At 38.4% G+C, this 13,756-nt stretch overlaps 1 protein-coding gene across 3 annotated transcripts in view; it reads right to left on the bottom strand.

The window, feature by feature from the left end:
- Window positions 1–618: 618 nt before the first annotated feature.
- PARVA (parvin alpha) overlaps window positions 619–13,756 on the bottom strand; it is a 103,391-nt gene continuing 90,253 nt past the window's right edge. For all 3 annotated transcript variants that reach the window (XM_063289479.1, XM_063289482.1, XM_063289480.1), the window contains exons 11-13: window positions 9,086–9,187; window positions 8,755–8,827; window positions 619–2,987 (exon numbers count right to left, since the gene is read on the bottom strand). In XM_063289479.1, the coding sequence (XP_063145549.1) occupies window positions 2,911–2,987; window positions 8,755–8,827; window positions 9,086–9,187 (252 nt within the window). In that variant the 3' untranslated portion in view covers window positions 619–2,910. The remainder of the gene's footprint in view (window positions 2,988–8,754; window positions 8,828–9,085; window positions 9,188–13,756) is intronic.

Below are 13,756 nucleotides of genomic sequence, written 5' to 3'. Positions count from 1 at the left end.
TATGTGTTCTCCTTTTGGAGATACAGCGGATAAAGCTGCTTCAGAAATATATACAGAACTCCGTACATGAATGGAGTGGGTTGAATTCCACTTCAATTTCTTAATCTAATATATGTGTAGATTAAGCTGCTGCTACTCTGCACAACTGGAAGTTCTGCTTTCACTTAGAAACTCAAATTCCAATATAATACTGTTTTCACACACACCATCTATTGGTTACTACTTGACCTGATTATAGAAATGGCAAGATACTATTTTTTTTTTGTACAATTATGCTGGCTTTGATTACCTTTTGTTGACCTGGTTAAATATTTCTCAATAATTTGTTCCTTTACTGGACAAAATACCAACCTTATTTATAAAACTAAACAATTAAGCTGCATCTAATAATAACAAGGGTTGTTTGTTGTTTCAACTTTACATTGGATATGTTTTTCCTATTATGGGAGAATTCCATTTTTTTAAAAAATAAATAGTTTGCATTTTATATCAATTGGTTAGATTGGCCACAAGAGTTCAAATTTGTCAGTGCTGTGATTATTATTTTTTTTGAAAAAAGATCATCATAAATGGTTGGCATGAGGTAATTTTCCCCCCTTACCTAGCATAACTAATGACTTGATGAGGAATTTTCGCTTTTATTGGCAATCACCAACTATTCCAACCTTTTCCTCTTCACAATGTTAACTTTGATTTTATAATGTAAGCAGCCAGCATGCAGCTTCTACCTGGAGATTCTGTACATGATGAAACATGTTGCTGTTCAAGGAGGTTAAATCAAATCAAACACAAATCCAAAATCCAAAAGTATTTTAGAGAATGGTCATTCAGTGAGCTAGGGTATACTAAGTATCTCTGAACCTTAAACATAACCAATTATACTGTCTCCACACAATGGGCAAAATTCAAGGATCAAGGATTCACGGAGAACTAGTCCCCTTGAACATATCAAAAAATGATTTAGACACATTTTATGTATCATCCATATCACAATCCTCATACAGTGAAAAATGGTATGTAACAAATCACATTTGAATATATGAACAAGGGTTTTACTTGGGCATATAGTCCCTCCTCATACACAATTCTTATAGTAATTTGAGCAGTATAAACCCCATAAAATGCCTCATGGCAAATTTAGTACAGTGAAGATTGAGATGAACTTGGATCTGGGCCACTGAGTACTTAAAGCAATATATCAGCTTCTGGAGGGCAAAAGGCATGTCCTTATATAATGTGAACTGTTTTCTTTGAAGTACAAAAAATGAAGCTACTGTACATTACCTAAAGACACTAAATAAAAGACATTTAAAATCAGAATCTAACTTTATAAAATAGGTAGAGAGTATTATTTTACATTTATCATTTTCCATAGAGAATACATTTTTAAACTGCTCTTTCTAAAATTTCAGTACAAAGTAAGTGTAAATCAAATTGAATAAAAATATATTATACTCAAGATTTATACTTTATCTGTATACAGTCTAATTCTGTTGTTCAAAATCAACAGTACAGCATTGTCTGTTTTTCTGTAAATGATCAGAATTTCTCATTCATCTGAGGTATTCAGAAAACAAGTTGAACAAAAACACTTCTCTTTCAGTGATTTATTTCTCTATTTCTCTAAGCCTTCTATCTTACTATTATCAATTATATTCTTTCTTGTCTCGTTACCATTAAGTAAACAAAGCTTATCTCATTTTCTTTCAATGCCCTGACCTCAGCTATATTTCCAGAATGTATGGCACTGTACTGACTTTCTTGCTGTATGTTTTCCACATTTTTAATGTACATAATTCGTACCTCTGTTTTCGCAAGTAAACAAGAGTATTTTACTGCCAAAGATACTATACTGTGTGTTATTCTAAGTGCAAAGTTGGGTATATTTTAAGGAAAACTTCATGCAGACTTTATAGGAATGAAAAAATTGGGAGAATGTAAATACTGGGAACAAAAAACTGGCCCCTTATAGTGGCACAGGCTGTTTAATTTGCATCATCAAACTATACATGGTCTCTCTCTCTCTCTCTCCCTTCCTTCCTTTCTTTGAATCATATTATGAATCAAATGGATCATTTACCCAAAATAAACACTCAACATACAGAGAAAGAGAAAAAAAAATCTGTAGCAGAATCCACAACTTAATTAAAATTTCAATTTATAGCCTTTTGTGGACCATCTACACCTTAAACAGCAGTTTGCAGCATGAATGCTAAAGGCGATTGGGTGCTGCTAAGAGTAAGGGGGAGACATTGCTCCTATCAATTATGACTTCTGTGAATATATGGGAAAAGTAGTCCAGTGTGGCACTTTTGTTCTGGCTCCAGGACTGACAAAAAGTCCAGTGCAGTCAGAGCCTGGGCCTCCATCTCATGTGTCCAATTATGTCCTAGGTGTGGCACGGAGGAACCACATGAAGGAAGGGAGGAGCACTAGAGAAGCTAGGCCAAAGGCAGCAAAGACTTGTGCAAGGCAACAGATCCTGCACAGCAATATAGAAAACAGTGTGCATGAGTTTTTCTCCAGATAGTTCATTGGAGCAGATTCTTATTTCTGTTTGGCAGTAATTTAGCTTAGCTTGGTCATAGATCAGGATTTGTGCCTGGTGCTTATTCTCTAAGAAATTAAAAGACAGTTAAAACCAAGGGTTAATACATATAGCGACCTGCTTTTTCTCAATTAAACCTTTATCTTCCAGCAGATTTTCACTTTTTAATATTTCTGAATTAAGATTGTCCTAATTTAAATATTTTAACAAAATATTTAAATTTAATGACAAAGAACATTCCAAGAAAGAGTGCCATTTCCTATGAAGAAAGCGTAGGGTAAATACAGAGTGACTGCGAACAAAGGAGGGCTTTTTTGCTTGGTTCCAATTTTGCTGCTCGTGGCTTCCTGATGTGCTTTTCTTCATTCCAAGTTTCTGTATTTGGTGAACAGATTGTAGAGCACTCTCAGCGTTGACTTCAAGTCGCAGTTGACAATGTCTAAAAGAAGGGGGGGAGGAGAAAAGGTGAGCTTTTTAAGTAACTTGAAATCACAGTGAGCAAATTAAAAGGCCCACATCGGGAAGAAACATAACTACACATTCACATTTATAGGCCAAGACTGCAATTCTTCTGTGTAGTAAGACTACTGAAAGCCATTTGACTTTAATAGAGTTTTATCAGCCAACCTGCAGGATTATAATAAAAGTTGGCTACAGGTGACAAGTGCATTCCTTTGGAACAGGCCTGCACAGCTTTGGACCCATGAAACCAAATGCAACCCACCCATATCTAAATATGGCTCACTAAGTGGGTGAAAGACCTTCTGGTTTTGCAGCTCATATGGGATTACTAACATGGGGTGATCAGGCACTTGGCAGGCTACAATAAATGGTTCAAAAGATGTATTACACTCCATTGGTCAAGTAGTTCTATAACTCTGATTGGTTAGCTGAAGCTGCAAATATTAGAAACCAAAACATTTCTTAGCTTCTGCTCAGTATTGCTACTGAGCATGCATGGCCTATGAGGACTTTCTGACTGAGATGAGACAGCTGCTCCAGCTGGTGTGCCATCATCCACTGACCAGAGCGAGACATTTAGAATAACGTGAAGCCATGTCATTCATTTCCTTGCTGCTACAGTGTTTTACCAGAGTATTTGTCAGTCTTGATATCTCACTCTACGAACTTCCAGTGTAACTTCCAGATGTGTCTCTCTGGAGTGGCCACCAGCCTTGATACTTCTTACTGAGAACTCCTCAGAGCTGGGCGTTGGAGAATGGGCTCCCACCCTGTCCTAACAGCCAGGAACCACGCTGAGACAAGGAACAGGTCTCTAGTGTTTTATTACAGCTACATAACAGAAATCCTAACAAACTGAAGAAGCGTGGGAAAAACCCAGACATATAAATCCAAATGTTAAGGCGGGCCTGATCTGTGTCTCTTGGAATGGCTACCCAATTCCTCAGTGCTACGCATGCGCTTTACAGCCTGGATGGGAGCCCCCTGCTCGCCATCCTTACTCATGACACACCCAAAGGCTTGCTCTGAAAAGTCCTCAGACTCAGGTGTGCATGGAGCTAGTTGTCCCTGGCAGTGGGTCTGGAGAATTGTGGGAGGGGCCTAGTTCCAATCTGCCACCCTTGGTTTGCCCTCTGACACTGAGATGTATGCTGAATCTGAGCCAGTCCTGTCACTATGGAATTTGTCTCAAGCCTTATCTTAGGTCAATGACTATCCGTTTGATTCTGAATGTTAATGTTGAACACAGGATTTTTAAAAATCTTCTGGAGATCTTTTAAAAATCTTCTGCAAGTGGCCTCCCTGGGATAGCAATTTACTTCAAGAATTATGCATCCAAATTTGCAGCATTGATTCTGCAAATCTGAGGGCTGCCTTCAGTGTAACTCTTTTGGCAAACAATTCAGAGGTAGTTTGCATTCCACAAGATGCTTTTTCAACATGCTGGTCTCGCCTACAGCGCTGGGATTTGTTACTGATCTCCCAAGCAAGTATTAACTAGGTCTGCCCAAGTTTAGCCTTTTGAGATAGACTAAATTCAGTGGGGTTTGCTGCTCAAAAACACAGATAGCCCTAAAATGAATGAACAAGAGGGATTTTAAACATTTAAACAAAAAATCAATAATGATTCTAACTGCTCAAGATCGTTTATCAGAAACCAAAGAAGGGAATCTTTTAAACTTTGGATATTAAGATTGGATATTTTGAGTGGGATCAAGGATAATGGAAGGATTAGATTTAGTTGTCTTCTTGGTCTGGCCCAGCCTACCCCAGCCTCATATCCTCATGATGAGTGGGATGACAACTTCCCAAACTTCCAAAGATGGAGCAATGCTAACTGGGTATTCTGGAACTTGCAATCCAATTTCATCAGAGCGCTTGCTGGGCAGGCACGAAAAATAAATGCTATTTTGAAGAGCACCACTATACTTTTTCCCTCTTTGGGCTCCATGCACACTACAACATATTCACACTTTGCATAAGGCTAGTACAAGTGAAAGATTCTAATTTATTGTGTGTTGTCTTTGGCAAATATATTCTATATTAAGGTAGTAACAAGAACTGAATATGAGATTGGATCTCCTGCCTGTGATTGCTTTTGAGACTGCTTATGTGTTTGGAATGAACATATATTAATGCAACATTTGATTTATGCTGGCAATTGTAGGAACATGGAAGGCATTTTTTAAAGTACTTTGTTAAACAACCTTTATAGCTCCAGGTTGTTAAAATACTGGTTATTTCAAAACCTTGACAATTCCCAGTGCAGCTTCTGGAAGCATCAATGTGCCCCCCACCCTTTTTTTTTTATGTCTGCCAGGCTCTCTGCCTCATCAGATTTATCTTTTTCATTTACAATCATTTCATTAAATAAAAATATGACGATGGCATGCTCCAAAGCAAAATGCAACCCTTCGGAACTCCCCCCACCCCCACCGAATGCCTCTGTTCCCCATAAAAATGAGGAATGTCTGAAGAACAGTGCAATGTTTGGAAGTATGCCTATCTGCCAAGAAAAAGGATACATGTAAGGCGAAATAGGAGGACAGCGTAACATTTAATAGTCATGCCAGCAATTTAAATTTGTGAAGGGCAACCCTCCTGCTGCAGAAATGTTGTAAGAATGGCCAAGGTGCTCTTAAATGTCCCACCAGTCCAAAAAGGGCTAGGGGATCTGTCTTTGACAGTCATTATTGATACAAAGGATGACAACATTACTGCTTTGAGGAAAAGCTGCTAGATGTTGAGTATCAGGAAAAATAAATGGTTTTTACACAGTACCCAGCAAAGAACCAGGGAAATACTCTTCTGCTGAATGTTACATAATTCATCTCTTTAAGGTGATGCAAAGCTGCATGAAAGCTGGGAAAGGAACATTTTATTTCCTTGGTGACAAAGGTACCAGTTTTATTGATAGACAAAAGATCTGATACCCAATTTCTTATTCTGTTCTTGTTCCTAACTACTTTTCATTCAGAAAAACAAGGGAAGAATTTAAAAGCAATTTTATGCTCACATTTAGATTATTAAAATGCTTTTCAGTACTCACATGCTTACTGGAAAATCTAAGCATGGGCATTCTGCCCAGATGTAACAACACATAAAACAGATGTGTTTTTCCATTCATATCGAGCAGGAAGTTTCATATTAAACATGTCAATAATTGTACATGAATGCTGAAATGTCTGTATGGTTTGATTTACACAAGAGAAAAAAATCAACCATTTCTCTAAGCAATAAATACCTGAAAAACTGAAATGCTGTAATGACATTAATGGGCCACAAGGGATATGGAATCATAGTATTTCTCCATTTTCAGCCTAACTTTACAATTCCCACTCTATCTTCACTCAATTGGACTGAGGCCATGAGGTAAAAGCTAAATCCATCTTAAGTAGATAAATAACACAGAGGAGCTCCTGCTAACGTTAACACACAGGTTTTCTATTACTAGCTGTATCTAGAGCATTTTTAAACATCTAATCTAATCCCATTCCCATTTTTGAAGGAAAAAGTGATTTAGGGTGAAAAGTATTAAAATAGCAAACCCTAGGTGACAGGAACACATTCTGTGGCTTGGCCCACTGAGGACCAGAGAGCTTCACCAGTTTCCCCTCTATCTCCCAAGCTGATTGAGGAAAATGATTATTATTAACAGTGTGGGCCAGTGATGTTTTATCACAGCGATTAGATGATCGCTATTAGGTATTGAATGAAGCAATGAATGGTGCTTCATTCATTCACTGCCTCCCTGGTGAAGCAACCCTGGGATGACAATCTTGGCTCCGCTGGGTTGCGTTGGGTTGACTGCACCATCTGAAACCCCAGAATAAATTGAGATGATTCAGGACTAAAGTGTGCAAAATTAGCCTGCTCCCATTCCTTTCCAATCAAGTGTATTCAAGTGGCTTTTCTTGGGTAAGCAACTTTCTATATTCGCCCTGAATTAAAGACTCTCCAGCTTTTGCAATGGATTCAGGAAGACAAAATGGCAATTTAGGTCTGAAGTTAAATATTGAATTTTTATTTCTAGAGAGGACTTATATCAAGTCTTCTCAGACTGCCCACCCTTCCAAAAACGTAAGTAGGAATTCAGCGGTTTGGAGACATCCTGTTCAGAAATTCCTGATCTAGCTGCTCTAAAATGGGCTTTGAAACTGAGCTTTATCTTCTGAAGTTTGACCGAAGAGCTCCTTGTGTTTGCAAACTTTTTCTGTATTTTCCTCTTTGTAAACACGTGGCTTTTTCAGAGTTTACACAGGTATAATCGCAACTATTTATTGAACAGGACTAGGATAGCCATAAAAGAATTAGGATCAGATATTGATATCTGATCTCCAGAAAGATAGGAACATGGTTCCTCCTCTCCTCAAGAAGAATGTGGAAAGGATTTAATCTTGATACAATAGTTAGCCTTACTGAAGATGAAATTTGATAATATACCTATTGATATACCTAATTGCTTATGTGTGCTAGGGAATTAGAATCAGTGGTCATGAATTATTTTGATGTCCACCCTGCAAGGCATTTCAACTCGTTTATACAACTTCTTTTATACAGAACTTGGGAGGAAGGATACAGGAAGCACATTATTACCTGTCTTCTATTACAAAGTTCCCAAGATTGCTACTAACATTTGTCTATTTATTATGCATACATGGCATACAGTACATAAAACGCATAGAAGTATTAATGTTGTATTCCTTTTCCAAGATGCAGTTGTGAATTATCTTATATACATTTTTTCTCATTTTAATATTTTTGCCTGTAATTGGCTAATAGTGAATTAATGAATTTATTTATGGATAAATACTTTAGGTGACAGTAAAGGTATGTTGGTTAGAGATGGGAATATGTAGTTTGTATGCAGACAATGCCGTGTTCTTGGCTGAGAACACAAATGATTATCAGCAAATATCAGATAAATTGTATTACGCAGTTGAAAAGTAATATATCAAGGTAATTGTATTTGCCAGAGAAAATGGAATGAATTATTGTAAGTTATACATACGATGAGAAACTAGGCAAGTAGATTAATATTTGTAATGAACATTTTGTCACTTGTCCCCTCTTCTACAGTCACCCATGCCCAGATGGGAAATAGTCATCTCAGGGTATGCTCTATTCTATGTGTGGACCTGCTGACAAATTGTAACATTTCCATGGTTATCAACAAAGTCACTGAATCCTAATCTGAGCTGATGTGGATATTGAAGATCACAGAATCCCATAGTCCTGGGGTTCTGCCACATCCTTCAAATATGATTTCAGTCATATTAGAGATAGGCACAAGGATGGTCAAAACAGCCCCACACAAACCTGGAGCTCTTGCTAGATTCAGGAAAATATTCTGAGCTTTCCCCACTTTGGGGGACAGGATCTTGTGATTATGGTAGCATTATGATGAGTAATGCCCCTTTCAAGTTTTCTGAAATCTGTATATGCAGAAGAAAGATCATTGGTACTACTTCTAGAGATCATTGCTGCTATTCTGAAGATCAAATTTGGGAATTATCGAATTTCCTCTGGAATGAAAAAAGAAACCTTAAGATTTATATCTATTTAAGGTATTAGCATTTCATTTTTTGTGTTTCTAAGAACATAACAAACAGTGGAAAATAAATTAATCCTCATAATTATGAGACTATCAAATGAAAGTAGGCATTTATTTCCTATGAAGCTTTCCCATAATTTTTAGGTCACTCTACCAATGGGAATATATCCTCAAGACGTTCAACAAATACCTTCTGGCCTTGGTTTTGGTTTTTCCAGCCCTCCATCTTGCATTAACTCAAATGCAAATGACACATTGAGTACCTGATGGGTTAATTAAGAGAAAATAGTTACTCACAATTCTAGACTTCTTTATTGATATTACATAACATCATGAAACAGAATAACTAGTTTAAAAATATATTATCAGAGGAACTCCTAAGAGTAACATTTACTTAAACTTTATTTCAATTAATTTAAGTTTTATTGCTTTTTTTGTACAGTGCTATGAACTATTTTAGGAGGATGACCAGCATAAACATAAATAACCAAATTAATTCTTTAAATGCATAAAAGATTTACCTTTTGTTCAAAACTATCAGGAGTTAGGAAAAAGCTGTGAAGAGGCACAAAATAACCTTCAAGAAGACCCATCAGGAGCACCAGGTACACACCATCTGCAAACTTTTTAAGATAACACTTTTTTCAACATAATCTTGTAAAGATCTCTCTTCAACATGATAAAAAACTAAGTGCTTGATTTTAAAGTTTTATAAGCATAAACAGTTATGCATGCACAGAAGGTCATTTCATTAAGAATGGGAGGACTCGTTTCTTATAAGTGATTCAGAGGAACTGAAGTACCTGACCAAAGGAAGGTCAATGATGTTTTAAATATCTGATCTACATGGCTTCAATTTACAGCAAACCAAGTTTCTGCTCTCTACATATTACATAGAAAGTACTAATATATGTGGCAGCCCTAGAAAAAGATTAAAAAAATAACTCCCTTTGAGCTGAATTTGACTCGAAATGACTTCCACAGACACATCCATACAAGTCTCTTGCCTTGATATGAAACTGGTTTGTCATTTCCTTCTTCCAATATATATATTTTTAATTTGCCAATTTAGTCACTAGCCCTAGACTTCCCAGGAGGACCACCTATCCAATAGTAATCAAGAACACTCCTGCTTTTTAGATCAGCCTAGGTCTACTACCAGGTGCTGCCATTTGCTCAAAGAGCAATTGTATCTGGAGGCATGTTTAGCCCATGAGACAAGTCACCTCAGTTTCCCTAGCAAGCCTTGAGGTCTGAATAACTATATATCTTTAATGGCAATTTCTTCCTGTTCTGCTGCACAGTCTCATCCAGGGCTAGTCATTTCGTGGACCCTGTTTCGCAGTCTCCTGATCAATTTGGCAGCAAAATGGAAGGTGAAAATAAAGGCATTAAGCCTTCATGATGCAATCAATTTCCATCCTTAAGCTCTCTCAAAGCATAGTAAACATTTGCATACCTAACCATCCACTTACATCACTTCATCCCTGGACACAGTCCTTTTGGCTTTGAAAGGAGGATATATATGAAGTACAGACTTCAAGATGAAAAAGGTGCCCCACCCTGCTTGCCTAAACAGAAGCGTTTTACCGAAAGGATAATAAATCTCATTTGTAATCCAATTCATTTTTCACAGTTCTAGTTTGCGCTATGAAAATGTTTAAGTTTAAAGGCAACATTCTCTTGTCAGTTGACCTCCACCTTAAGGTGTTTCCACCTTAGGAAATAAGGGAAAAGATTCATTATTTTTCCAGTGCTGGAAATAAGGCACATAAAATGTGAGATAAACTTTTTCATCAGGCTTTCACTGAAGTTTATGGGCAAACATAGACCAAACTGAACATGAATTATAAGAAAGCATTGGATGTTCTAAAAGCCTGACAGCAACTACCATCCTAGAAATTGTTTTAAAAATGGATACAAACTATAATACATTATGCACTTGTATTCAAACAAATTTCTGGGACATTCTGGGAAACTCAGTTTTGAAAATCCCTCTGTTGCAGAACCCATGAGCAACTTCTTAAGGAGGGAAGGTGAATATTTCTCAGCAGAACTCACTGTATGAAGCACAGGTCTCTCTATTCTTCTCTCTTATCAATTTCCGTAAGCGCTACAATGGCTGGAGAAGGGGCAGATCTGCCTGTCCCCTACCTCCTCTGTTCTTTTATGATTAAGGCAATCTCAGTGGAATATTTAGCACTGGCTAAATATCTGCAGGGATTGCTCTACTGCATTTCCATATTTGGATTCACTGGCCACTTGTTTCTATACAGCATACATCTAATTCTTTAAAATTTTCACTGTAATTATCCACAAGCCTGCTAAGCCATCAAAACAGGCTGCAGGAAGTGGGAAGTTTGATTAACCAGGAGCATCAGTTCCAAATGAAGGACACAACTAGATAAAATTCTGTATCCCTTGTACTCCCTACAGGGGTGCACACCAAACATCAGTGACATCAAAATGATACTTGCATGTTGATATGATCATGCAAATGCCACTGTTAGATATTTGTGTCCCAACATCTAGTACAAGTATGTAAGTCATGGCATTTGCTTGGTGACATCACCATGTATCACTAGCAGTATTGTTTATTTTGGTCGTGGTCCAGCATAAAACTAATAACATAACACTCTAAAATAGAAGTGATAAAATGTCATATTGGTAGAATAAAATAAAGTAAAAATACAAATGATTAGTGCAAAATTATAAAGTACAGGGATTAAAACCAGGGAGAGACCTATAAAATTACAATAATCTAATTGCTATAAGTAATTAAGCTAGATAACTATATAACTACCATATAGACTACTGCAATGCGCTCTACATGGGGCTACCCTTGAAGAGTATCTGGAAGCTACAGCTGGTCCAAAATGCAGCTGCGCGGATGATTTTAGGTGCTTCAAGATCAGCACATATAACTCCACTGCTCTGCGAGCTGCATTGGGTGCCAGTTTGCTTCCGGGTCCAATTCAAGGTGTTTAAAGCCCTACAAACCTTTAAAGCCCTACATGGCATGGTTACCTAAGGGACTGTCATCCCCATCACATCAACCCGTCCCACCCGCTCATGCAGAGAGGGCATGCTACAGACCCCGTCTGCAAGAGAATTCCATCTGGCAGGGTCCAGGAAGCGAGCCTTCTCTGCAGTAGCTCCCGCCCTTTGGAACATCCTCCTCCCGGAAATACGGTTGGCCCCCTCTCTTCTGGACTTCAGAAAACAGCTGAAAACCTGGTTTTGTCACCATGCTTGGAGTGGGGAGAGGAAGAGCCATTCTTGGGGCTGGTTAGTTCCCTAGTCCTGCAGGGACCAGCCTTATCCCTTATGGGTTGAATTTGATCGGCCCTTATTTGGATTTTATTGTATTTTATATTATTGCAATATTGATATTATTTATAATTTTATTCTTCAGCAAAGGATTGTTACCTTGTCGTGGTGCTGGAGCTTGAGCACCTCAGTGACACCATGAGCTAAACCGTGAAGGGCCACCCAAGAAGGGAAGGTCATGACAGAGAGGTCAGACTAAATGCGATCCCTGGGGAAGGTAATGGCAACCCACCCCAGTATTCTTGCCGTGAAAACTAAATGGATCAGTACAACCAGAGATATGTCGGTATACCATCGGAAGATGAGACCCCCAGGTCGGAAGATGGTCAAAATGCTTCTGGGGAGGAACAGAGGATGAGTTCAACTAGCCCCAGACGTGATGACGCAGCTAGCTCAAAGCCGAAAGGACGGCTAGCAGCCGACGGTGCTGGTGGTGAAAGGCCAATCTGATGTTCTAAGGATCAACACACCATTGGAACCTGGAATGTAAGATCTATGAGCCAGGGCAAATTGGTGAAATGTCAAGATTAAAGATAGACATTCTGGGCGTCAGTGAACTGAAATGGACTGGAATGGGCCACTTCACATCAAATGACCACCAGATCTACTACTGTGGACAAGAGGACCACAGAAGAAATGGAGTAGCCTTCATAATTAATAGTGAAGTTGCTAAAGCAGTGCTTGGATACAATCCAAAAAATGATAGAATGATCTCAATTCAAATTCAGGGCAAGCCATGTAACATCACAGCGATCCAAATATACGCCCCAACCACAGATGCTGAAGAAGATGAAGTAGATCAGTTCTATGAGGATCTGCAGCACCTACCGGACAATACGCCTAAAAGAAATGTTATTTTCATCACAGGAAACTGGAATGCTAAGGTGGGCAGTCAGATGACACCTGGAATTACAGGTAAGCATGGCCTGGGAGAACAAAACGAAGCAGGACATAGGCTGATAGAATTTTGCCAAGACAACTCACTCTGCATAACAAACACTCTCTTCCAACAACCTAAGAGACAGCTTTATACATGGACTTCCCCAGATGGACAACACTGAAATCAGATTGACTACATCCTTTGCAGCCAAAGGTGGTGGACATCTATACAGTCAGTAAAAACAAGACCCAGAGCTGACTGTAGTTCAGATCATGAACTTCTTGTTGCACAATTTAGGATCAGACTAAAGAGATTAGGGAAGACCCACAGATCAGCTAGATATGAGCTCACTAATATTCCTAAGGAATATGCAGTGGAGGTGAAGAATAGATTTAAGGGACTGGACTTAATAAATAGGGTCCCGAAAGAACTATGGACAGAAGTTCGCAACATTGTTCAGGAGGCAGCAACAAAATACATCCCAAAGAAAGAGAAAATCAAGAAGGCAAAATGGCTGTCTGCTGAGACACTAGAAGTAGCCCAAGAAAGAAGGAAAGCAAAAGGCAACAGTGATAGGGGGAGATATGCCCAATTAAATGCAAAATTCCAGAGGTTAGCCAGAAGAGATAAGGAATTATTATTAAAAAAGCAATGCACGGAAGTGGAAGAAGACAATAGAATAGGAAGGACAAGTGAACTCTTCCAGTAAATTAGAAACATCAGAGGTAAATTCCAGGCAAAAATAGGTATGATCAAAAACAAAGATGGCAAGGACCTAACAGAAGAAGAAGAGATCAAGAAAAGGTGGCAAGAATATACAGAAGACATGTATAGGAAGGATAACAATATCGGGGATAGCTTTGACGGTGTGGTCAGTGAGCTAGAGCCAGACATCCTGAAGAGTGAGGTTGAGTGGGCCTTAAGAAGCATTGCTAATAACAAGGCAGCAGGAGACAACAGCATCCCAGCTGAACTGTTCAAA

The sequence above is a fragment of the Candoia aspera genome, chromosome 1, assembly GCF_035149785.1.
Source record: "Candoia aspera isolate rCanAsp1 chromosome 1, rCanAsp1.hap2, whole genome shotgun sequence".
Taxonomy (NCBI): Eukaryota; Metazoa; Chordata; class Lepidosauria; order Squamata; family Boidae; genus Candoia; species Candoia aspera.
Note: the sequence above shows the minus strand (reverse complement) of the source record. Positions and strands in the feature narration are given on the sequence as shown.